The sequence below is a fragment of the Emydura macquarii genome, unplaced genomic scaffold (genome assembly GCF_026122565.2).
Source record: "Emydura macquarii macquarii isolate MOO-44397 ecotype Brisbane River unplaced genomic scaffold, CSIRO-AGI_Emac_v2 contig_1119, whole genome shotgun sequence".
Classification (NCBI taxonomy): Eukaryota; Metazoa; Chordata; order Testudines; family Chelidae; genus Emydura; species Emydura macquarii.
The window spans coordinates 53,637-79,402 of record NW_027131256.1 but is presented as its reverse complement, the minus strand read 5'-3'; the positions used below and the strand labels follow the sequence as shown (position 1 = coordinate 79,402).

At 53.6% G+C, this 25,766-nt stretch overlaps 1 protein-coding gene across 1 annotated transcript; it reads left to right on the top strand.

Annotated features, from left to right (window-relative positions):
- Positions 1-516: 516 nt before the first annotated feature.
- CLSTN3 (calsyntenin 3) lies at positions 517-25,742 on the top strand. Its single transcript, XM_067545884.1, has 18 exons — positions 517-696; positions 3,312-3,434; positions 4,010-4,205; positions 6,290-6,498; positions 6,946-7,095; positions 15,450-15,635; positions 16,156-16,413; positions 16,831-16,943; positions 17,028-17,190; positions 18,852-18,908; positions 19,608-19,765; positions 19,932-20,080; positions 20,622-20,848; positions 22,147-22,317; positions 23,016-23,161; positions 23,249-23,384; positions 24,758-24,975; positions 25,063-25,742. The coding sequence occupies exons 1-18, from the start codon at positions 633-635 to the stop codon at positions 25,225-25,227; spliced, it is 2,889 nt and encodes a 962-aa protein (XP_067401985.1). The 5' UTR covers positions 517-632; the 3' UTR covers positions 25,228-25,742.
- The last annotated feature ends 24 nt before the right edge of the window (positions 25,743-25,766 follow it).

The following is a 25,766-nucleotide window of genomic DNA, read 5'->3' as shown; positions in this document are numbered from 1 at the left end:
CCGGCAGCTGTGAGCTTCCCCCCAGCAGTGCCCTGCCACTGCCGAACCTAGGAGACTCCCTCGCAGGCTGAGCTTCATGACCACTGCGCCCTGGGCTCTGAGTCTTGGGGCCCGTGGGAAAGCGGGGGGCGAGCGCCCCCCCCCCAGGCCGCCTCCCTGCTACTCCGGCCCCTCCCCGCGCTGTTGGTCCCACCCCCTCCCCGCACAGCCCCCAGTCCCTGCCCGCAGCTCTGCCACCGCCGCACCCCCCCATTGCAGCCCAGCGCCCCTGCAGAGCCCCGGGAACGGCCCCCAGGCTCCGCTCCGCTCCCCAGATTGCAGCGCGGGGGGAAAGACCGGCTGGCTCCCTCCCTGGCCCCCCCCCCCCCAGTGGTGCCCGCCCCCCTGCAGCACCTGGCTCCCGCGCCCCTCGCATTGGCTGCTGGCGCCCATCAATCAGCGCCGGGCTCTGCTGACATCATGTTGCAGTAGAGCCGAGCCGGGCTGGGCTGGGCTGGGCTGGGGCAGGTCGCGGACCGGAGCGGTGCGGTGCGGATCCTCCGCCCGGTGCATCAGCCGCCCACCTGCCCCGGGCTCTGCGGCGCGGCGCCCCCCGGCTGCACATCCCGCCCCACCCCGGAGCCGCTGCCAGGATGGGCTGCCCGTGGCCCCTCGTCTTCCTCTGCGCCCTGCTGCCCGGCAGCCTCTGCAATAAAGGTGAGGACGGACCCCCCCCCGACCCCCCCCCGGCCAGGTGTCCCGGGGAGCCGCTCCGGACGGCGGCTGGAAGGCCCCTTCCCCGGCACGGCCAGGGATGCCACGCAGCGCCGAGCCGCTCGGCTCATCCAGCTCCTGGCGGGGCGGTGCTGGGCGCCCCCAGCGCGGTGCTGGGCGCTCCGCGAGATGGCCCCTGCTCTCCGCTCAGCCCTCCGGGTCTCGCTCACACCGCCCCCCCGGTTCGCTTTCTGGTACCCGCCTCTCGCCGGCTCTTTCCCACGGTCTCAGGCCGTCGGGTTCGGGTTCTTTCTCCCCCCGAGTTTAGTTCTCTCCCCACGCGGCTTTCTTTTGTCTCCCTTCTCTCTCTGGCTGGATTTACCTTTCCTGCCGCCGCTCAGTCTGTGGAAATGTGGCATGTCAAATGACAGCGCTCTGCGTGGTGATAAACGGCTCGGTCTCTTCTCCAGCTGCGGTCTTTGATCCGAATCTGCCGGTCCAGCACCGGTCTGTGGGGATATATGGGAAGCTCCGACCTAGGGGAGTCGCATGTACAAGCGAGCGTGTTTGAGGTGCTGAATATGGGCTATCAACTCTGCAGCTCAGAGATTCCGAGCACGGATGTTGTTCACACACACACACACGAGAGCGAGATGTGGGTTACCAGATCTATGGCTGCAGGCACAGATGCAAGAGAATTGTTCTGTGGGGTTTAGAAGGAGAGACCAATCTAGTAGGATACAGCAGCATAGGAGGGGGCAGAAAGGATGTCTGAGACGGGGGCATTCCTGGGCCCAGCAGGAGATGCAGAGCTGGTTCTGGTGCTGTTGGCTGTGGGTGCAGAACTGTGTGTATACTGGTTTTGCAGAGGGGTAACTCCCTTATCCTTATTATTTTTTGTACTGGCACCTAGGGTCCCAGTCATGGAGCAGGGCCCCTTGTACTAAATGTCCTCCATTTCCCCTGTGTACTGCACCATCCAAAGCACGTATCCACCGTTAGCAAGTCGCTTTACCTCCCGTGGGATCTTCTTGGAGGTGGCAAGACCCTTCCTCTGCCCCCAGAGGCTTCCCCAACACCTTCCCACGATCCTTGGAGACTCCTCTCCCAAGAAATCACCCCGGTGCCTTCCAACTGATGGACGGATGCAATCAAAATTTATCCCTCCGCCATCAGCTTGTTGCCCCAGCAACGGGGTGTACTTGGCATTTACCGCCATCCTTCCCACTTCTGTGACATAGTTTATAAACCAGAACCCGGCTCAGGGTGGGAAGGGATGAGGGCTTTTCTGTGGGAGGTATGGGGAGGTGGGAATTTCACGCAGAAGGGGTCCCAGTTGCATACTGATGAGAATAAAGGGATGATGGATGTTTCTCTGGATTTTCTACACGACGCAGTGTTCATCCATACGGTGAGGTGTAAATCCCAACCCACAGCCTTCCCGGCTATGCAGGCTGGATATCCCTGCACACAGCTCTTCTCATGCACCTTACTCCTGCTTGCTGGCTGAGTCCTGACCTGCCTGCTCACAGCTTTGCCGATGCACCTCAGTTCTGATCTGTGGAAACGAGAATGGCTGAGTCTTGGAGGGGTCTCTCTCCCCGTTGAGTCCGTATGGATCCCAGTGCCCCACCACAGAGCTAAGCAGCGCTCTGCTGCGGGAAAGGATCCCTAAATTAGAAATGGCGCCCTTGATGAAAGACTCTGTGTCCCATTCCCCAGCCCCTCTGAGCCCAGGCTGTGTGGCCAGAGCGTTGCCTGGGTGTGATTGAATCCTTGTCTCCACAGAGGGGAGGATTAGCTGGGAGATGGGGGTTGAAACTAGGCCATTGCGATATAATCTCTGAGACCAGTTCGGCAGGGATTGGATGGTGGGGAGGGGGGACTCATTTGTAATGATTTTCCTTCTCCCTTTCCCTCCTCCTTTCTCTCTTTCCCTGCCCCGGAGCTTGTGTGATAAAGATTAATTTGCTATTTCTGGGCCTGTGACATTTTTCAGAGCCTCCTGCCGGCTGCTGTCTTGATGCTGAGTCTGGCCAGGCTCCAGCCAACGGGATTAGCACTTTGGGCCACAAGGCGGGGCCAAGGGAATGTGGGACATGCCATGGAGCCAGGGACGAAGGAGAAGGGGACTCAGGCAGTGGGACGTATACATGGAGAGAGCAGCACGGAGTGTATGTCAGTGGAGTCTCTGGGGCCGCTACTCTGGAGCCCTTCAAAGCCTGGCCCCATAAGGAGGTGGGACAGGAGGGCTAAGGTTACTCCTGGGGAATGTTTCCCTATGGAGACTCTAAGGGTGGCTCTGTCCTTTAATTGTGACTTCATTAGGCCAGGGAGGGGGAATCTCTCCTCAGAACTTGACTCCTCTGGCCCCTGGAGCGTTGCTGTGTCTCTTGGGTGAGCTCTGTGCTATCTCTCTAGGGATGCAGGGCCCACAGCATCCCTCGTGGGAGCTCTCCAGAGCCACCCAGAGAGGGACAATCCCTCCCTGCCCCTTATCGGTCTGCTTGGGCCTTCTTTATGTCCCGGTTGAGGGGGCTGCCCCCAGCCGGCGTCTGGGGTGACGGTCGCTCTATGGCTGTGGCTAACTCATTCCTGTTCCCCCCACATCCCCTCAGCAAACAAGCACAAGCCCTGGATTGAGGCTGAGTACCAGGGCATTGTCATGGAGAACGACAACACGGTGCTGCTCAACCCACCGCTGTTTGCTCTGGACAAGGACGCACCACTGCACTATGCAGGTACCTGAGCAACAGGCTTGGGGGTTGGAGTGGGGGGGACGGACAGGGACAGACACAGAAAGAGAGAGGGGTCAGTTTGTCCCTGTGCTGGACAACACAGGGACTGATGGCTTTACAGCACCTCTGGTGAGGGCCCCAGTGCAGGGTAGAAGAGTGTGTGGGCTGCCCTCGCCTGCATCAGTTGCCAGCGGTCCCGGGAGCCTTTCTTGGAGCTAGGAACACCCTGGTGAAGGCTCCTTCCCCTAGGAATGCCCTGCACTGGGGGCTCCTGCAGAGGTCATCTACCCTGGTAACGGTTCCTAGAACTGGCATAAAGAAACCAGGCGGCGTCCATAAACCCGCCCCCGGGGGGAGATGGGAGAAGAGAACGGGTGAGGGGCAGAGGAAAGAGGGTGTTTGCGGGATGAAATGATGGGAAGTGGGGGTGGGGGAGAAGGACAAGTTGCAGAGAGCGGAGAGGTGTGGGGTGAGGGCTAGGGGGCAGGGAAAGGCATCTCCGTGCTGTCCTCATTGGACTGTTCCTCTTCCCCTTTCTCTCTCCCCCTTCCCCTCCCCCCGGCTCTGGGCGGCACCAGGTGAGATCTGCGGCTTCCGGATCCATGGGGCAGGGGTGCCCTTTGAAGCTGTGATCCTGGACAAGGCCACGGGTGAGGGGCTGATCCGGGCCAAGGAGCCGATGGACTGCGAAGCTCACAAGGAGCACACATTCACCATCCAGGCATACGACTGCGGAGAGGGACCTGACGGGACCAACACCAAGAAATCCCACAAGTGAGGCAGGCGTGGGGGGGATTGTGGGGGGCTGGAGCCTACCTCTTACCCCATTCGGGCTTTGGCAGGTTATTCAGTGTGTCACAGACACCCAGTGTGGCAAGGATGGGACACAAATGGTTCACGCAGGAAACAAAAACTGCTGTGGGATTCCTTCCTTTCAGTGTGACGGACTCTTTCTAGAGCCTCCAGGTCGCTGGTCTGCATTTTTGACGTTAGTTATTTCTCTCTTCTGTTGTTGGGGGACACCAAGTGTGTGTGTGGACGTCAGTAACTGGGGGGCTACAATGAGTGACACCCTTTGAAGTGAGGGGCGTCGGAGAGTCGCATCCTAGGGGTTAGTGCTTTGTGCTGTTGTACAGGCAGGAGCCCCAGGTGACGTTTCTTAAGAACATAAGAATGGCCACACTGGGTCAGACCAATGGTCCATCTGGGCCCATGACCTGTCTTCTAACAGTGGCCAGTGCCAGATGCTGCAGAGGGAAGGAACACAACAGGGCAATTCATCAAGTGATCCATCCTCTGTTGTCCAGTCCCAGCTTCTGACAGTCAGAAGTTTAGGGACACTCAGAGCATGGGGATGCATCCCTGACCCTCTTGGCTAATAGTCAGGACTTTATCCTCTGTGAACGCATCTAGTTCTTCTTTGACCTCTCTTTTGTCCTTCACAACATCCCCTGGCAATGAGTTCCACAGGTTGCTTGTGCATTGTTTGAAGAAATACTTCCTTTTGTTTGTTTTAAACCTGCTGGCTATTAATTTCACTGGGTGACCCTGGCTCTAGTGTTATGTGAAGGGGTAAATAACACTTCCTTAATAATTTTCTCAACACCATTCATGATTTTATAGACCGCTATTGTATCCACCTTACTCATCTCTTTTCCAAGATGAACAGTCCCAATTTTTTTAATCTCCTCCTTTGGAAGCTGTTCCATACACCTAATAATTTTTGTTGCCCTTTTCTGCACTTTTTCCAATTCTAATATATCTTTTTTGAGATGGGGCACCTAGAACTGCATGCAGTACTCAAGGTGTGGGTGTACCAGGGAATTATATGGTGGTTTGATGATATTTTTTGTCTTATTATCTATCCCTTTCCCGTTCTTCATGGTTCCTAACATTCCGTTAGCTTTTTTTTTGACTGCCACTGAACAGATAGTAGATGTTTTCAGAGAACTATCCACAATGACTCCAAGATCTTTCTTGAGTGGCAACAGCTAATTTAGACATTTTGTGTGTATAGTTGGGATTATGTTTTCCAATGTACATTTACATTGCACTTATCAACATTGAATTGCATCTGCCATTTTGTTGTACTGCTACCCAGTTTTGTGAGATCCCTTTGTAAATCTTTGCATCCAGCTTTGGGCTCCTGTCTTGAATAATTTAGTATCATCTGCAAACTCTGCCACCTCGCTCTTTACCCCTTTTCCAGATCATTTATGAATATGTTGAACTGCATAGGTCCTAAAACAGATTCTTGGGGGACATCACTATTTACCTCTCTCCACTGTGAAAACCGACCATTTCTTCCTACCCTTTGTTTCTTGTCTTTTAACCAATTACTGATCCAGGAGAGGACTTCCCCTCTTATCCCATGACTGCTCACTTTGCTTAAGAACTTTTGGTGAGGGACCTTGTCAAAGGTTTTCTGAAAGTCCAAGTACACTATGTCCATTGGATCACCCTTGTCCACATGTTTGTTGACCCCCTCAAAGAATTCTAATAGATTGGTGAAGCATGATATCCCTTTACAAAAGCCATGTTAACTCTTCCCCAATAAATTGTGTTCATCTATGTCTGATCATTCTGTTCTCTACTATAGTTTCAATCAGTTTCCATCCCAGTCCCTCTCTCCAGAAAGAGCCTGGCCTAGAGTCCCCTAGAGGTCAGTGCTGCTGTGTGTGGACCTAAATGTTAGTTCCTGACCTGGTTTATTCTTTGAGGATGATGCTGGTGCCCCCTGGGTGTCAGTGCCTTGTGCTTTCTTGCGGAAGCCCTAGGTTTCATTCCCTGACCTGATTTCTTGCTCCCTGTATCACTGCCTCGTCGATCAGCTGCTTATTCACCTCTGTTTCCACCAGGGCGACTGTGCACGTGCGGGTGAATGACGTGAATGAGTTTGCTCCAGTCTTTGTGGAGAAGTTATACCGTATGGCGGTGACTGAGGGGAAACTCTATGACCGCATCCTGCGGGTGGAGGCCATCGACGGAGACTGCTCCCCCCAGTACAGCCAGATTTGCTACTACGAGATCCTCACCCCCAACATTCCCTTCCTGATCGACAATGATGGTGAGAACCTGCCTCCCTATCCATCTGAGATGTCAGTTCACCCCGTTTCCCTCCTGCCATCTCTGCCTGGTCCATTCCTCCATGTCTGTGTGCTCCTGAGATCTCTGCATTCCTCAGTTATCCGCCTTGCAGCAGAGACAGCAGCCCGTTTGGTTCCAGAGGTTCTTTTGCATGTTACAGAGCAGACATCAAATGACATTTGCATGAGGACTTCACTGTGGTTCTTCCTTGTTTGTTGTTGTGATAAATCAACAATAACATTAATTTAAAATGAGACTTTCCTTGTGAATCGTGAAAGGGGAAATGGAGCAATGTTCGGCTAATGCACATCTCTCTTTCCTTCTTGCTCTTTTTTCACATTCACTGTCTCCTGACTCTTGTCTTTCTTTCATTCTCTGTCTGTCCCAGTCTCTCTGCTTCCCTAACGCTTGTGTCTCTCTCTACCAGGGAACATTGAGAACACAGAGAAACTGCAATACAGTGGAGAGCGCCTATACAAGTTCACAGTGACAGCCTACGACTGTGGCAAGAAGCGGGCATCTGATGATGCCGAAGTGGAGATCCAAGTGAAGCCCACCTGCAAACCCAGCTGGCAGGGTATGAGGACTCCTCTCCCAGTCAGCTCCTCCCACCATGACCTCTTCCTCGCCCTAGCCCCTCCCATCATGACCCATCCCCCCTCTCACCCTGTCCCCTTCCTTCTCACACCCTAACGCCTCTTCTAAACCTTCCCCTTTGACTCCAACCCATCCCTCTTCTCTTCAAACGCATGCAGTGTAAAGACTCCCCCACCTAGTCTGCCATGGTAGTGTAAAGGTTGTAACCTCCGACCGTTCATCTTACCCACCAACATCTTCAGACAAACAAAAAGCTGATCACAAATTTGTATGCATTTTCATGTATTTGCTTAACTACAGTCAAAACTCCTCAGACCCCCGTCTACTGTCACCCTATTACAAAGCAATGAGGTACAAACACCAGTGGGGGGAGATCACTGCTTGCATCTGTGGGAAGCCTTGAGTGTTTGCCAGGTGCAATATTATCGGTGGGGCTGGTAGCTCTGTCTGTTATGGTGGTTGTCCTTACATGACCTTGTTTTCAGTTTCTTATAACTTTGCTAAACTTTAAATGTTTGGGCTGAAATTTGAACCAGAGAAAATGAAGACTTTGGGTAGAAGTCAGGATTTGGTACTGCAGGCATAGCATAGGGCAGCGCAGGGGGGCACTGAAAGACAGGGAAGAAAATCGGCAGCGTGTGACCTCCAGAAGAAGAAAGAGGAGAGCCCATATACACCCAATGCAGATAGAAGTAAGCAACCATTTGTAGGCTCTCTGCACAGGTACTACTGCACAGAATGGTTTGGAAGCGGCATCTGAGGGAAGGGGTCAGAAAGAGACCCCATCAATCAGAAGGCATGGGATGCTTTGTCCTAGGGATGATGGTTCCACCACCACTACTCCCAAGAGGAGGAGACAGGTGGTGGTGATCAGGGACTCCCTTTTAAGGGGGACAGAGTTATCCATCTGTGTCCAGACTGGGAAACTCAAGAAGTGTGCTGCTTGCCTAGAGCTAGAAATCTGGATGTGACGGAGAGTCTATCGAGACTCATCATGCCTTCGGACCACTACTCCTTCCTGCTTGCCCACGTGGGCACCAATGACACTGCCAAGAATGACCCTGAGTGGATCACTGCAGGCTATGTGGCTCTGGGAAGAAGGATAAAGGAGTTTGAGGTGCAAGCGGTGTCCTTGTCCATCCTCCCTGTGAAAGGAAAAGGCCCAGGTAGGGACCATCGAATTGCAGAAGTAAATGCGTTGTTACGCAGGTGGTGTCGGAGAGAGGGCTTTGGATTCTTCGGCCATGGGATGATGATTCAAGAAGGATTGCTAGGAAGAGATGGGAATCCACCTAATGAAGAGAGGGAAGAGCATCTTCGCAGACAGGCTTGCTAACCTAATGAGGAGGACTTTAAACTAGGTTTGCCAGGGGATGGAAACCTAGGCCCAAAGGTAAGTGGGATACCGGGAGGAACTACAAGGAGGAGGTGCAACAGGGGAGGCCTCCTGATTCATACTGAGAAAGTAGGGCAATTAGCTAGTTATCTTAGGTGCCTGCACATGAACACAAGAAACCTGGGAAACAAGCAGAAAGAATTGGAAGTCCTGGCACAGTCAAGGAACTATGATGTGATTGGAATAACTAAGACTTGATGGGGTACAAGGAGCACTGTCTTGGATGGGCATAAACTGTTCAGAAAGGACAAGCACGGGAGAAAAGGTGGAGGAGTTGCAACATATGTAAGAGAGCACTATGATTGTTCAAAGCTACAGTATGAAACTGGAGAAAAGCCAGTTGAGAGTCTCCAGGTTAAGGCTAGAGGCAAGAGCAACAAGGGTGATGTCATGGTGGGCATCTGCGATAGACCACCGGACCAGGAGGATGAGGTAGACAAGACTTTCTTCAGCCAACTAATGGAAGTTTCCAGATCACAGGCCCTGGTTCTCATGGGGGACGTCAATCACCCTAACATCTGCTGGAAGAGCAATACAGCAGAGCACAAACAATCCAGGAAGTTTTTGGTTGCAGTGTCGCAGACAACTTCCTGGTGCAAGTGCTGGAGCAACCAACTAGAGGGCCGTGCTTCTCTTGACCTGCTGCTCACAAACAGGGAAGATTTGGTAGGGCAAATAGAAGTGGGTGGCAACCTGGCAGCAGTGACCATGAGATGGTCGAGTTCAGGATCCTGGCAAAAGGAAGAAAGGAGAACAGCAGGATACGGACCATGGACTTCAGAAAAGCTGACTTGGATTCCCTCAGGGAGCTGATGGGCAGGATTCCCTGGGTGGCTAATATGAGGGGGAAAGGAGTCCAGGAGAGCTGGCTGTATTTTAAAGAAACCTTATTGCGGGCACAGGAGCAAACCATCCCGATGTGCAGAAAGAATAGCAAATATGGCAGGTGACCATCTTGGCTTGACAGAGAAATCTTCAGTGAGCTTAAACACAAAAAAGAAGCTTACAAGAAGTGGAAGCTTGGTCAGATAACTAGGGAGGATTATAAAAATACTGCTTGAACATGCAGGATTGAAATCAGGAAGGCCAAAGCACAACTGGAGTTGCAGCTAGCAAGGGATGTGAAGGGGAACAAGAAGGGTTTCTACAGGTATGCTACCAACAAGAAGAAGGTCAGGGAAAGTGTGGGCCCCTTACAGAATGGGGGAGGCAACCTAGTGACAGAGGATGTGGAGAAAGCTGAAGTACTCAATGCCTTTTTTTGCCTCTGTCTTCACAGACAAGGTCAGTTCTCAGACTGCTGCACTGGGCAGAACAGAATGGGAAGGAGGTGAACATCCCTCAGTGCTGAAGGAACAGGTTCAGGACTATTTAGAAAGGCTGCACAAGCACAAGTTCATGGGGCCGGATGCAATGCATCCAAGGGTGCTGAGGGAGTTGGCTGATGTGATTGCAGAGCCATTGGCTATTATCTTTGAAAACTTGTGGCAGTCAGGGGAGGTCGCAGACGATTGGAAAAAGACAAATATAGTGTCCATCTTTAAAAAAGGGAAGGAGGAGAATCTGGGGAACTACAGCCCAGTCAGCCACACCTTGTTCCCAGGAAAATCATGGAGTAAATCTTCAAGGAATCCATTTTGAAGCACTTGGAGGAGAGGAAGGTGACTAGGAACAGTCAACATGGATTCACAAGGGCAAGTCATGCCTGACCAACCTGATTGCCTTCTATGAAGAGGTGACTGGCTCTGTGGATGTGGGGAAAGCGGTGGACGTGATATACCTTGACTTTAGCAAAGCTTTTGATACAGCCTCCCACAGTATTTTTGCCAGCAAGTTACAGAAGTATAGGTTGGATTCATGGACTATAAGGTGCATAGAAAGCTGGCTAGATCAGGCTCAACAGGTAGTGATCAACAGCTCGATGTCTAGTTGGCAGCTGGTCACAAGAGGAGTGTCTCAGGGGTTGGTGCTGGGGCCAGTTTTGTTCAACATTTTCATTAATGATCTGGAGGATGGGGTAGATTGCACCCTCAGCAAGTTTGCAGATGACACTAAGCTGGGGGGAGTGGTAGATACCCTGGAAGGTAGGGATAGGATACAGAGTGACCTAGACAAATTGGAGGATTGGGCCAAAAGAAATCTGATGAGGTTCAACAAGGATGGAAGGTTCCCATGCACTGCTACAGAGGTTCAACAAGGACAAGTGCAGAGTCCTGCACTTAGGACGGAAGAATTCCATGTACTACTTCAGCCTGGGGACCAACTGGCTAAGCAGCAGTTCTGCTGAAAAGGACCTGGGGTTTGCAGTGGATAAGAAGCTGGATATGAGTCAGCAGTGTGCCCTGGTTGCCAAGAAGGCTAATGGCATATTGGGCTGCATTAGTCGGAGCATTGCCAGCAGATCGAGGGAAGTGATTATTCCTCTCTATTCGGCACTGGTGAGGCTGCATTTGGAGTATTGTGTCCAGTTTTGGGCCCCTCACTACAAAAAGGATGTGGAGAAATTGGAGAGAGTCCAGTAGAGGGCAACAAAAATGATTAGGGGGCTGGAGCACAAGACTTATGAGGAGAGGCTGAGGGAACTGGGCTTGTTTAGTCTGCAGAAGAGAAGAATGAGGGGGGATTTGATAGCAGCCTTCCACTACTCGAAGGGGGGTTCCAGGGAGGATGGAGCTAGGCTGTTCTCAGTGGTGGCAGATGACAGAACATGGAGCAATGGTCTCAAGTTGCAGGGGGGAAGGTCTAGGTTGGATATAAGGAAAAGGCTTTTCAGTAGGAGGGTGGTGAAGCACTGGAATGGGTTACCTAGGGAGGTGGTGGAATCTCCATCCTTAGAGGTTTTTAAGGGTCTGTGATGTTCTCCTCTGCAATCTGGATCGGGGTATAACTGTGTCATCCCAGTCCCGCACTCCTGGGGTTTGTCTTGCACTTGCTCTGCTGTGTGAACCCTCACTCCTGGGTCAGCCCACACACAGCCTCCTGCAAGCAAGCTGCTCTCACCTCAGTGAGTGCGTGCCTCTAGCCAGCCACTCATGGGATTATGCAATAGAATGACCCCAGCAAACCCTCCCAGTCCCAGATACAACCCTAGGAACTTCTGTCTTACCATGTTCAGTGCTGCCCACTGCAAGCTCATAATCAATTCATCAATTTGTCAAAGAAATTGATGTGCACCAGCCTTGTCACTTCAAACGGAGTCTCTACACACACGCAAACCACATGCACTGCTTTAGATCAAACAAACAAACAAATATAAGTGCAGAAAGATTTTCAGTGATTATAAATCAGAGGAAAGCAGGTCAGATTTGATCAAAAGTAAATAAAAGGCAAATCACAATTTAAACTCAGCTTTATACTTTCAGAAATCTTACAGTCTTAGATGATTCTCGCCACAGGATGGCTGTTTGGCCTCCAGCGAGGCTTTCCCCCTGTGATCCATGCTTCAGTTATTTGATGTTGTTTGTAGATGGGAGTAGAAGAGAGAGCTCACAGCCAAAATCTTCCCCTTTTTACCATCTCCTTCACTCCCCTCTGCCCCCCGCCCCTTTCAGGGTCAGGTGACAAACAGCATCCACATGGTTTTCTCGTGTCCTGAGACACTGTGGTTCTCTGTGGATTTGCTTGTTGACACCTGAGCTGGTCCTTTCTTTCGGAACGCTGAGCTGGGCTGCTCTACACAAGTCCCAGTGAGGTGTGAATGGCTTCTCAGCTCTGGAGAGTTTTGCCTAGATCTGCCTCAAGCCGTGAGATGCATCTTTGGGAAGATTACACAGCGAAGCCTCATAACCACACACATGACACTGCAACACACATACTACTACAACCATAATGTTCAGTATGCCACAAGCATTCCAGAACCACCTTACATGACACACTTTGCGTTAAACAATGCACAGTTACACTGTAAGGGTGAACGTGAATGATACACAATCACACCTTAAAGGTGTACGTGGGGGTGCGCTGTGTCAGATGCCTGGCTTGACAAAGCCCTGGCTGGGATGATTTATTTGGGGTTGGCCCTGCTTTGAGCAGGGGTTGGACTAGATGACCTGCTGAGGTCCCTTCCAATCCTAATTTTCTATGATTCCCGTGCTGGTTGCCTGCCTCGGGGGGGAATATGTTAAAACAATTCTAGTGATCTTTTCTTTGGACAGTTCTAGAGCCCCCATGCTTTGGAACAGGGATTGAAATTTGACATAGGGTGGGGGGCCTTTGTGTCAGGGATGTGCTTTTGCTGGAAAACCCAACCAAATCTGGCCAAGTTATAAGGCTTTGAAAAATCACGGTGTGCACGTGCTCAGCAAAGACCCACTAGAGTTTAACAGCCAAAATCTCCAAAGACTCCATCCTCATGGAGCGTGCGCCACCCCTCCCAGCTCCTAGAGTTGGTTAGAGAATGCATGTGCCACCCCCATAGCGTGACTGAGCATGTTCCGTCCCCTCCCAGCTCCTAGAACTGACCAAAGAGTGCATGTGTCATTCTTACAGAATGACTGAGCGTTCACCATCCAGCCCAGGGCTACAGCGGCACAGCAGACTTTCCCTGTAATTGTTACTCCAGGCTGGGTTTGGGACTGGACTCTGGAACTGAGAACAGGAAGCCTCTCTCTCCTGTGGTCTCAGTGATCCTCCTCCTGCCTGTTAGCACCTAGGCGGCATGGAGGAGGGAGCCATCTGATTCAAATGGAGAAGGTGGACCTGGGGTGCTGCAGGGAAGGGCTGAGGGAGTAAATGGGACTAGGTGTGTGGGGGGCACAGATTAGGACTGGAGGCCAGCAGGGGTCAGAGAATGGGAGCTGAGAGCCAGGGACAAGCAGAGACTGGGACTGGCTGGGCAATGAGACTAGGTCCTGGAGCCAGAGGAGGGAAATTTGGGGGTGGGAAGAAAACTGAGATTGCATGAGGAGCTGGGGAAGACTGGGACTGGCAGGGCAAGGAGACTGGGAGCCAGGGTAGACTGGGATGGGGGGACTGGAGAGGTGAGACTAGAATTTACTGGACAAGAAGCCTGGGATTGGGATCAGAAGTCTGACGACTGCAGACGGACTGATTAGGTGAGGAGAATGGGACTGGACTGGGATTGGGACAAATTGGAGGGGATGGGGCAGAAGGGGTCAAGTTGGAGGGAGAACAGACAGAACAGTCTGTGCCCACTCGAACACACTCTCCGCCAGAGCCTGGAGTGGAACCCAAGATCCCTGAGTCTCACCATTCCTCTGCTGTCAGCCAATATCTCTGAAACCCACCGGCAAAGTGCTCCCCCAACGCGCTGCTCAGAACAGAGGATAACAACCTACTATTGTGCTCAGTTACTCTGTTAGCTCAAGTGGTAGGGGTCTTGGTGTTGGATCTAGAGTTTTCAACCCTGCTGATGAACCACGAGGGTGTCAATATGATTCCACATGATGCAATTTCTGTTTATTCAGTTTTCTTTTTTAAAAACCTAGGAAATTGCATACAAGAAACTATGTTAAAAGAACAAGTCCTGCTCAGAAGTAAGGAATTGACAGTATTAAGGCTGCTTTTGCAACTTTAATTCAGCCGCCTTGTGCACATGCATTATAATAGAGTCTTTAATTGTGTGACCACATACTCTTTTATTCCCCCCCAGAATCCTTGCCTCATTCAGAGCACCGAATGGACCGTGCTGTGAGATAAATCAGGGTTATATAGGGAACATTACTGCTGTCTGTAGGACCTCTGCCTCATTTGTTGCAGAAGTTGGCAAGTGTTTAGTGAACGAGACAGGGGGTTGCAGGAAGAGAAAGGAAGGTCTCATGGTTAAGGCAGTTGAACATTGCCTGGAGAATTGGATTCTATTCCTGCCTCTGCCACAGAGTTCCTGTGAGATGCTGGGCAAGTCACGTCAACCAGACTTTTCAGAGGTGGTCACTAATTGTGTGTTCCTCATTTTCTGGGGTCTGCATTCAGATCCTGGTCTGATTTGCAGAAGTGCTGAGTGCTCATATCTGCAACTGAAGTCAAAGGGAACTGTGCTCTGGACATATAAATTGCTGTATAATGCTAAGTACTCTGAAAAATCAGGTCCTGGGTGTTTCAAATTGGGCACCTAAAATTAGTGCTCATTTTTGCCCTTGATCTCTGTGCCTCAGTCCCCCGTCTGTAAAATGGGGATACCATCTCCTTGTCTCACAGGGGGTGTTGTGAAAATAAGTTCACTGATGTTTGTGAAGCATTCAGATACTGTAGTGACAAGTGTCATAGAAAAGTCCATGAGGAAATTAATTCGCCCTTCAGAGCAGGGGTTGAATAGTGTGCAGGAAATGAGGCCTGGGGCCAGACATTGAACCACAGGGAGCAAAGAAAGTATTGGATAGCTGCTTATTTGGAGAACACCCTCCGTACTGTGCATTGGATGAGATGGGTCCTGTGGAGCAGTATGTGATCATGTCATTAAAGACTGTCCCATGATGCATACGCACAAGCAGGCAGAATTTCTGGCATTTTCTAACTTGTGAGTGCTTGACTTTGCAATCTTAATGTCGTTTTTATGTGTGGTTTTTGGTGTGTTATAGTGTTTTTAAGTGACCTCTGGTTTTTGGGTGCTTCCATTTGAGACAACGTGGGCCTTTAAGAAGTGCTGAGCGCACACAGGTCCAGCTGACGTCAGAGAAGCTGGGGGAATTCAGCACCTCTGAAAATTGGGCCCTAGATGATGAGAAATGTCAAAAATTCAAGGGTCTTTGTGATATCCATCAGTGCCATGGCTATAAACACACAAAACCCACCCTCTAATCTCCTGGGAAAATTCCCCCTGTGCTGACACCAGCACCAGAAAACCCAGTGGATGGGTTAATTTTTCAGTGTGAAAAGGGCCAAAAATCTGGTGGAGGGTCAGTGCCAGCAATCCTGGCCTGGAAATACCCCAGGGAAGGACCCTAACTCCTCTCTCTCTCTCTCTCCCTCTCCTCCAATAGGCTGGAATAAGCGGATTGAGTACACACCAGGTGCAGGCAGTCTGGCACTGTTCCCCAGCATCCACCTGGAGACGTGCGATGAGCCGCTGTGGAACATCCAAGCCACAGTGGAGCTGCAGACCAACCACGTGGCCAAGGGATGTGACCGGGACAACTACTCCGAGAAGTCGCTCCGCAAACTTTGCGGTGTGCATTCCTCCTTCCCCCAGTGGAGCCATGGGGTCGTGGTGGGAGAGGGGGCTTTGCCTCCCCTCACCCACTCTACCCCACCGGGAGCCTGTGACATCCCCTACGCCCAGGGGAGCCACAGGGAATGCAGCCCTTCCAACTCCTGCACCAAGTAGAGCCCAGGGGATACCTGGCCCACTCCCAGCACTGAGAGGGGTCATGGGACACTACCCACACACCGAGGGGTCCCCCTACCCCATTCTGCAGCCCCTGCCTTGCAGGGAGTCATGGGCCCAGCACTCGAGGGAGCCACGGGAACAATGCCTGCATCCTTTCCCACGAAAGAAGCCAGAGGCAGCACCCCCTGTCCTTCTCCCGTCAGGGGCAGTCTGGGGTATATCCCCCACTGTCCTGAGGGGAGTTGCCAGGAACCCCCTGCACCTTCCCGTCCTCATGTCATGCTCCCCCCAGCCCCTTCTGCTCGCGAGTCTGTCTCTGCCCTAGCTGAGGTCTATATCTGGATCATCTCCCTTGGCAGGTGCTGCCTCCGGGGAGGTTGACCTGTTGCCTGTGCCTAGTCCCCTGGCCAACTGGACGGCCCGGCTCTCCGTGCATTACAGCCAGGACAGCAGCCTCATCTACTGGTTCAACGGCAGCCAGGCCACCCAGGTGCCTGTGGGCAGCGCGGTGGGGCTGAGCGACCACTTCACCATGTCGCTGTGGATGAAACATGCTGTGGTGCCTGGGAAGGGCAAGAAGGAGGAGGAGACCGTGATCTGCAGCACGGTGCAGAGCGGTGAGACACTCGGGGACAGACGCCCTGTCTGGGAGATTGACAGTCCCCACTCCGAACCCATCAGAGTAGATTCTCCTTCCAGGTGGGGGCTCTCTCTTGCCGGCTCCAGGCTGGAATGGACCACTCCACCCTGGAGGGATTCTCTCCCTGCCCCCTTCGCCAGCCAGGCTGGGTTCCCTTGTGAGTTCTGGGAGCAGCCAACCCCGGGAGAGATACCGTGAGCGTGTTGCAAGGGAGAGGGGGTGGAACGGTTTCTTCTGTGCTACTAAGTGCAGGGCTCCTGTCCTCTGTGATGAGTGTGTGGGATCTCAGCCCAGTTGCTCAGGCTAGCCCAGCTCTCCAAGGGCCCTAGGATCGTGGTTTGTGGAACTCCTTTGATGATTCATCTCCCTCTCTGCCCCCCATCCCTCTCTGCAGAGGACGGCTACTCTCACTACTCCCTGGCTGTGCATGGCTGCCGAATTGCTTTCCTATATTGGCCTTTGCTGGAGAGTGCCAGACCTGTCAAATTCCTATGGAAGCTGGAGCAGGTGAGGAAGGATCTGCCTCTCTCTCTCTCTCCTTCCCCCCTCTCTCCTCTGTTTGCTGATCTCTCTGCCTCCTGTCTGCTGCAGGTCTGTGATGATGAATGGCACCATTACGCCCTCAACCTGGAGTTCCCCACCGTCACACTCTATGTGGATGGGGTGTCCTATGACCCCGCGCTCATACACGACAATGGCCTCATCCATCCCCCGCGGCGGGAACTTTCCCTCATGATCGGAGCCTGCTGGGCTGGTGAGTGACTCCACCTTCCTTCCCCCGCCCCAGCCCTGTCCTGACGAGGGGGTGGGCTGGAGGGCAGGCAGAAGGGTCCGGAAGAAGCTCTACCTGACGCCAAGCAGTGGCCAATGCAATGAGAACACCGTGGCCAGCTCCAGAGGCATTCTCAGCACCAAAATCAATATGGCGTCCCCCAATGGACCAACCCAACAGTGTCTTGGTGACAGCTCAGTGAAACGCCAACAGCATCCCAACGGGCAGTGGCAGTAAAAGCATCCTTATAGATCCCTGCAGCTGCACGGACCCCCTCTAGGGTCAGCCGAGAGTTGGGTCTCTGCAGTCATTCAGTTCTCGGCCTCTCTGCTCAGTCAGTGCCCGCTGTGATGCTGGTTTCATCGGTGAGGGTTCCTGTATCAGTAGGAATTGAGCTGAGACGCCACGACTCACGCCAAAGAGGCGGCGGGGCGGGAGAGCAGTGAACGGCCGTCAGACAGGAAAAGAAACTTGGGGCTAAATCGGAGCCAATGAAAGTCGCATTCCCCAGTTCCCTCCGTTTCTCCACACAGTGGCGTATCAAGGAGCGGGGCGGGGGGGCTCAGGCCCTGGGGCACCAGCCCAGCCTTCACGATGCGCAGGAGGTGGGGGGCGCAGGACGCTCTCAGGGGCACAGAGCCTCCTGCATCCCCTGCCCTTCATGAAGGGCTGTCCTGGAGCTCACTTACCCACCGCTTCAGCCCCCGGCCTGGGAGGAGGCTGGGCAGGCCCTTCATGACGTGTGGGGAGGGGGGCGCGGAAGCGGGAGCAGACACCCCTCAGCCTCCTGCACCGCCGCCCTCCGCAAAAGGCTGACCCGGCGCCCCCCCCCCCCCACTCCCAGGCTGGGAGGGTGAGGACACCCCCCACCCGAGCCGGCACCGGGCTGCGGGGCTGCAGCGGGAGAGGCGGGCGCCATGTGCCGGGGAAGTGCGGGGAGGGATGGCAGAGCCAAGCCTGCATTTGCACCCTCCCCTCACGCCTCCCCCCCTCCCGCAGGTACAGACCCCCCATCCCCGGGGCAGCTGCGGGTTGGCACCGGGACCCTCCTGCCCTGTGTGAGACTGGCGGGGGTGCAAATGCTTGGCCCCCGGGCGCTGGAGACCCTCTGTACGGCACCCTGTGTATATTCTAACTCCTCTGCTCAAAACCCTCGGAGCGCAGCCAGCTAAATACAGGTGCTGTCTGTCTGTCCCCAGCAGAAGCTCCCAGCGGGACTGGATCCATCTTGCAGGCATGCCTCCTTTTGGTCAGAAACCCTCTCATGGTACAGCATGCCTCTGTTGCCATGTCTGTTCAGCTGCTCTGTGACGTGCCCCTGGAATAACCTAGCTTTCAAAGGGAAAAGCCAAGTGGCCTGTGAGAACCTGGCCAGGATCAATAAAACACATCAATTTATTAAGTTCATAAGGCCAACATTGTTGGGAGCAGAACAAACCCCCACATTCACCTCCACACCTGTCCGTCATCTGACTATCCCCTCCCTGCTCTGCGATGTCAGGGCTTTGCAATTAAAGGGCAGAGTACGCCAGGTGTCTCTCCTCCTCGGCTGACACAGCCCTCTCACCCTTTCCTGACTTCATAACACACCTGCTCCCAAAGTCTGATGCTTCGTCAATGGTCTGAATGTTTTCCTCTTGCAGAGGAGAAAAACAAAGAGAAAACCAGAGGGAACGCGAACTCCACAGATCCCCTGCAAGGTATGGATTGGGAGTGCGGAGGATTGCCCACTTCTCCACCACGCATGACTTTCAGCCTGTTCTCGCATGGCATTTGTTCCACACAGCTCCCACCCTCCCTCTACTCCATCTTTTCTGGGAGGAAAACCCTTATCTGGCAGCCTGGATGGCAGCATATTGGTCTCTGTGGTGCGTGAGAGGGCTGGTGCCGGGAGCAGCGGAGTGTATTTTGGGGAGACTCAATATGTTTATCCTGTGGGAGACAGGTAAAATAGTCCCCACTCCTGAGCATTGAAGTGGGTGACTGAGGATAGTGGGGGAAATGAAGAGCACGGGACACAAAAGATGCAACCTCACCCTAAATGATTTGGGTGGATTTGACCTTCTGAATGCCCTCATGGGAACCACAGAGAGCAAAACGAGACTGGGTGCGGGAAACCGTCTGTGTCAAGGGCTCTTGTCTTGGCAGAAACTTCTCTCTCTCCACCTTTGTCTGCCTTAGTCTCCTTCCTTCTATCTGGGGTTCCCAGACTTTTTCTCCCCCTCCTCTTCTTGTTGTCTTTGTCGTTCCCCATCCCACACTCACCTCTGTCTCACTCTGCCTGTGTCTCCTTCACACTCTTGCTTTGCTTCTCCTCTCTCCATCTCTCTCTGTCTGTTTCTCCCGCTCCTACTGTCTCTGTCTCTCACATCCTCCTCCTCCTCCTGTGTTCCCCTTAGGAGACCCTCTGCCGATTCACCACTACTTCCACGGTTACCTGGCTGGCTTCACCATGCGCCCCGGCAGCCTGGAAAGCCGGGAGGTGATTGAGTGCCTCTATGCCTGCCGGGAGGGGCTTGACTACAGTGACTTTGACAGCCTTGGCAAAGGGATGAAGGTATGCCCCTTTCCCAGCTCGCATGGACCTCCCCCACTCTCCCCTTCAGCCCCGTCCCTGCCACGCCCCAGGAATCTCCCTGTGCTCCTCCTCTGCATCTCTCTCAGTCCGGAATCAAAGCATCCCCCAGGGAATCTTCAGTTCATTGTTTCCTTTCCCCCCATAGGTTCATGTTAACCCCTCACAGTCCCTGCTCACACTGGAGGGTGATGACGTAGAAACCTTCAACCACGCAATCCAGCACGTGGCTTACATGAACTCACTGCGCTTTGCCACGCCCGGAGTCCGGCCGCTCAAGCTCACCACCACCGTCAAGTGAGTGCAGGAACTCCGGCTGGACCCCGTCTCCCAGGCGAACCACGGCAATGCACCGCTTTGTAGCTCATGGCACGCAGCACTAAGCTCACCCGTCAGACAGGACTGTGTTCAAATTCACTCCCCTTGGCTGCCTTTTCATGTTGGGTTAATGATCTCAAAATGTACAAGAATAAACCTTAAAAAAAAATAGTAGCAAAGTTTGTGAGCACTTGCCCGGGTGTATCCTGGGAGTATAAATATAGTATGGATACAGAGCCATCACCAATGGCCGCTGCGCGCTGGCGTCTGGTCAGACACCCCATGTTGATCTTAGCTCTGCCTATGGGTTGGAGCTTATGGTAATGACGACCTCACGATGCCACCTGAAATGCAAGGGTGCAGTTCCCAGAATAGCACTCTGCAGAGCGCAGGAGGCTGTGGGGAAGTGCTTAGGAGCTGGGTGTCACAGGATGGTCCGCCCAGCGCCAGCTGTACCCCAGGATGGGGGTGGCAGAAGTCAGTGTGCAGGGGGCTAACGCTCTGTCCTTTCCTCTCTCAGGTGCTTCAGTGAAGAATCCTGTGTCTCCATCCCTGACGTGGAAGGCTACGTGATGGTGCTGCAGCCTGACGCCCCCCAGATCCTCCTGAGTGGCCCTGCTCACTCGGCTCGTCCTGCAGCGGACTTTGAGAGCCCGGACGGGGTCCCTCTGTTCTCTGACCTCCAGGTCACCTGCTCGATCTCGCACCAGGTGGAGGCCAAGAAGGATGAGAGCTGGCACGGCACGGGTGAGTGGGGCACAGGGGAAGGCGCTTCCTCACAAACCGGAAGTGAGAAGACACGATAGGAAGTGTTATTACTTAAACACGGGCACTGGTGTAACCAGAAGAGACAATGGCGGGAAGTGGTGTCACTAGCAACCCAGAAACAAAGTAGTTCTGCTTAGAAATAGGGAAACCGCGACTGGAAAGACTTCGCATAGGAAGTGACGTGCTTTGAAACAGGAAGTGCTGGCGCTTGGAACCGGGCCCTGCCTCTCTCTCCTTTCCCTGGGCTGCTTTCTGCCTTACCCAGTTCCCTGCCTCGCATGCTCACTCCGTGCTCCTCTTCCAGTCTCCTGGTCCCATCTGCTCCCACATTTTACTTTCCTTTCCCTTTCCAGAGTCCAGCACCTCACATTTTAACTCTGCCACCCCACTGTGCCCTGAACTCTCCTCAGCCACCTCCTCCTCCTCCTCTTCAGTCTCCCTCCTGCTCCCCACACGTCCCTGTCCCCCTTAACATCCTCCTACACCACACGATCCCCTGAACCTCCCCCCATCTCCTTCACCTCACCACTGTTATCTTGCTCCTCAGCCTCCTCCTGCATCCCCTTCAGGTTCCCTTCCTGCACCCCCCTCTTTCTATATTCCTTCAGCCGCCCTTCTGCTGCCCACATTTCCCACTTTGCTCTCAGCTGTATGGAGGTTGGACAGGAAACTACAGCCATCTTCCCTGAGGGCAGCCTGGCTTCAGTCCCATTTAAAACAATGGGGATTAGTGGCCACCTTTACTAAGGGCAGCCTTACTTCTCCGCGTAATTATGGCTGTCTTGACGGAGGATAGGTTGGCTTTAGCCCCATTAAAAATAAGGAGAGACGGTGGCCATTCTGAATAAGGGACTATTTAGGAGATTGACACCAGCATTTGTGAGATGATTGTGGGGAATCTTTTTGTTTTTTTAAAGTCTTGTGATGAAATGGTGAACATTGGTAGCACGGCAGTAGCACTATTACAGACGAGACGTGCTGTCACTCAAAAACCTCCAAAGTGGCCCATGGTTAGCGCATGAAGTGACCTTTGTAAAGCAGGCAGAAGGGATGTCGTTAGAAACAGGAAGTGGCAATCCCACCAGCAAATAACGTCCCAGGCAGAACGATATCACTCACCATGAGAACCACCAGCAGAAAGTGGCATCGTGCAGCACAGGTGTGATGTGGACAGGGTCTTTTATTAAGTGGGTATCATGAGCTCTGTCCATTTTGAGCAGTGGTCTTGCTTTTTGGATCTCTTGACCCCTGTCTGTCTCTGTCTCCTCACCTCTTAGTGACAGACACGCGGATGTCAGATGAGATTGTCCACAACCTGGATGGCTGTGAGATCTCCCTGGTGGGAGATGACCTGGACCTGGAGAGGGAATACCTGATCCTGGATAGAGCATCCCTGCAGCAGCGGGGCCTGGAGCTCATCAACACCTCTGCCTACTTCACCATCACAGGTAGACTCTCCCACTGGGCAGGACTTCCTGTTTCCTCCACTTCCTGTCAGCCACAGCCAGAAGAACTGCTTACTAAATGTTAGAGATGGAGGAGCCTCATCACACTTCTTGAGAGCAGGGGAGGATCGGTCCTGTCCTTCCATTCCCTGGACTCTTGGTTCTTCGTGTCCTGAGGGATGGGGCGCTAGGTCTTTCCCTTGGGAGGCGTTACCCAGACTCTCATGCTGCGGTATGAGATCTGAGTTCCTTTCCTTTGATTCAGTCTCACTCCATTCCCACTAATTTTCCCCCTCCCCCTGTGGTTTGCACCTCTCCAGTTTCAGTAGTGTTTTCCATGATGCCTCGGGGTGGCAGTGGAGGCCACTGGTTTGTGTGCAGGTGCGATTCCTAGGGCAGGTTTGGAACCTGATGAGTATGATTGTGGGGGCTGGACCCTTCCTTCTCTTCTGTGGGCATTAATGACAGCCGCTAGGGATTTCCTGGGTCCTTTGAGGTCTGACACCCCCAGGGAGCTACACCTAACTCTGCTGGATGCTCTGCTCCCATTTAGAAGGTGTGAGCCTGGTTTGTCCTTCCACACAGCTCTTCTTTAGACTCAATAGCGTTATGCCAGGTGGACCTTGATCATCTGGATGTGGGAGATCCCTGATCCCACACCTGAAGCTCTCTCTCTCTCTCTCTCTCTCCCCCTGGCCCAGGTGTGGAGAGCATTGCGGTGTATGAGGAGATCCTCCGCCAGGTCTCCTATCACATTCACCATGGCGCTGCCCTCTATGAGAGGAAATTCCGCCTTTCCTGCACTGAGATGAATGGACGATACTCCAGCAACGAGTTTACTGTTGAGGTACAAGGCCATCAATTTGTGTGTGTGTGTGAAGGCCCAGTCTCAATAAACCTGGAGGCTGAATCTCCTCCTCTTTCCCTCTCACAGGTGAATGTCCTTCATAACGTGAACCGGGCAGCTCATCCCAGCCACATCCTAAACTCCCAGCAATTCATGCACCGAGGTCACCACCTACCACCAGAACTATCTGGGCACAGCCTGGCCAACGTCCATCACAACTCCAGTATGTAACTCTCATGATCTGGTGACAGCCTACCAGCAGAATTACCCCGTGGGGGGGGGTGGGGGAGGGAAGAGGGGGCAGATTTGTGCAGAAACCTAGTGACTCCCTGTTGGCATTTCGGGACGGACCCCGGCACTGTGCTGCAGGGGGGCAGTGAGATTGACTAAGCAGGGGGTGCTGTCCCCCTTCAATCAGGTTGGCCCCAGGGTGGTGCTAGGGAGGTGTGATTCAGATGAAACGTAAAACCGAAGCAATGACTCTTCATGGTCACTGCAGATCTCCTCAGTTTTCCTGGGTCAGGTTATTAACCCTGGGGTCCAGGCAAACCCCCGTACTGGGCGATTCCTTTCTGGCTCCCTATGTTCCTCCCTTCCTAGCAATCACCTAGAAGGTTCTTCTTGGCTTTCTGGCATATACTGTTGTTTATCCACTACCAGAACTCAGCCCGCAGGTGGCTGCATTTTAATGCTGGGTGCAGTGCTCCCGTCTGTCGGTGTGAGGTTGGTTGATGTGCGTAATCGTTCTGCGAGGTCCTCCTCCAGAAGGGGCTAGGAAGAACCGAGTCCTGGGCTAACACTGCTTCGTTTTACATTTCCCATAGACACGCTGTGCAGGGCTGAGTAATGCAATTCCAGAGAGACCCCAGCAGCAGGAGAGATGTAGAGAACAAAGTCCAGGCGGAAGCTGATCTCAGAGCAGAACTGGGACTAGAAGGCCACGAACAAGGCAGAGAGACACGGGGAAGCAGCTCCCGAGAGGGGGGAGGTGACAAGGAAAGGAGCAGAGCAGGGGCCAGGGTCACTGTGTGCTCTGCTGCTTTGTGCCACTTTGCCAACACAAGGCAGCTATTAAGCTAGCTTAACTGGCCCCTGGGGGATCCCTGCTGGGTGTGCGTGTGGGGAGCGAAGTGAGGCAAGCCTAGAACTGCCCGACTGGGTCCTGCCGTGCTCCCTTGTTCCTGGCGTCTAGAAATCTGCTTCTTGGAGGAGGGGGTAGTGGCAGCTGGTGCAAGGCTGCAGAGCAGTGCAGGCATTGAGGTGGTTTCGCCTAGCGCCGCCTTCGCCCCTACGTGTGCACTCCTGACTGGAGCGCCTCCGAGGAGAGGCCAGCTGGGATCTCTGCAGCGGAGGAGACAAGGGAGCTGGGGCTAGAGGCCAGGCAATGGGGGGCTGGGCTGGGGCAGTCAGGAAGTCTGGGGGCACTGCGAGTTTATGAAGGCAGTGAGGGACAGGCTTGGCGTGTGGCACTGCAGGGGAGGAGCAGAGGCAGATTCCTGCAACTGGGGCCGGCCCTGCAGAGAGACCCCCAGTAGCCCTGGCCTCTTGTGGGTCTCCTCTATCCTTGTAACGTCTCCTCTATCCCGCCCCCTCCAGTGGTCCCCAGCGCAGCCACCACCATCATCATGGTGTGCGTGGGTTTCCTGGCACTCATGGTCATCCTGGGCATCCTGCGCATCCACTCCCTGCACCGCCGGGGGGCTGGGCCCGAAGCCCCTGGGGCTGCTGGGGGGGCCCCCGCAGGAGCCAGCACCAAGGAGAGCGACATGTTCTGGGACGACTCGGCCCTCACCATCATCGTCAACCCCATGGAGGTGAGCTGGGAGCAGGAAGGTGGGGTTGGTTTCTGGGTGGCAAGTGATGCTCGAAGTCCGCCACTGACCTGCGTCCCTTCTCCCTAGTCATACCAGAGCTGCCAGGAGCGGGCAGTAGACAGCAGGGAGACCAGAGCTGTGGAGGAAGAGGATGAGGACAGCAGCGACTCAGAAAGCCCGGATACCCCAGGCAGTGATGATGCAGATGACCAGTGCATCATGGGCAAAAGAGATGGCCCCCGCTGCTACTGAGCACCCCGTGCTGTGGGGAGGGGGGGCCACGGTCCTCTTTCCTTTTCCTCTCTCCTCCTCACACACACTCTTCCCCGATCCCCTCTGTCTGTTCCCTCTTCCTTGGCCATTTTCACTGGGGGGTCATGCCCAGGGAGAGGGCACTTTCCTCTTAACCCCTCTTCTTCCACACACCGGCTGGGGCTCCTGGCCCATGCACTCTAACATGAGGTCCTCCTCGGGGGGGTGGGATGGTTCAAGGACCCATGATGGGAGTGGAACACTTGCAAACAGCAGGGAAGGAGACGCCCAACGGCACGGGTTGGGCTAACGGGGTGAGCTCAAGCCCCCCCCATATTATATATATATATTGTATATTTTTTCAATGTTGTCATTTGAGGTTTATTCTTGTTCGATGCAAAAACAAAAAACCTGCAGCTTGTGTTGCTTTGTAAAATTGTCAATAACCCTAAGTGAGTGAAGGAAGGAAGGAAGGAGGTGGATTTTAAAATAAAAGGATTTAAAATAAACCAAGACGCAAGGCTGCGGGGAGTCTTCAT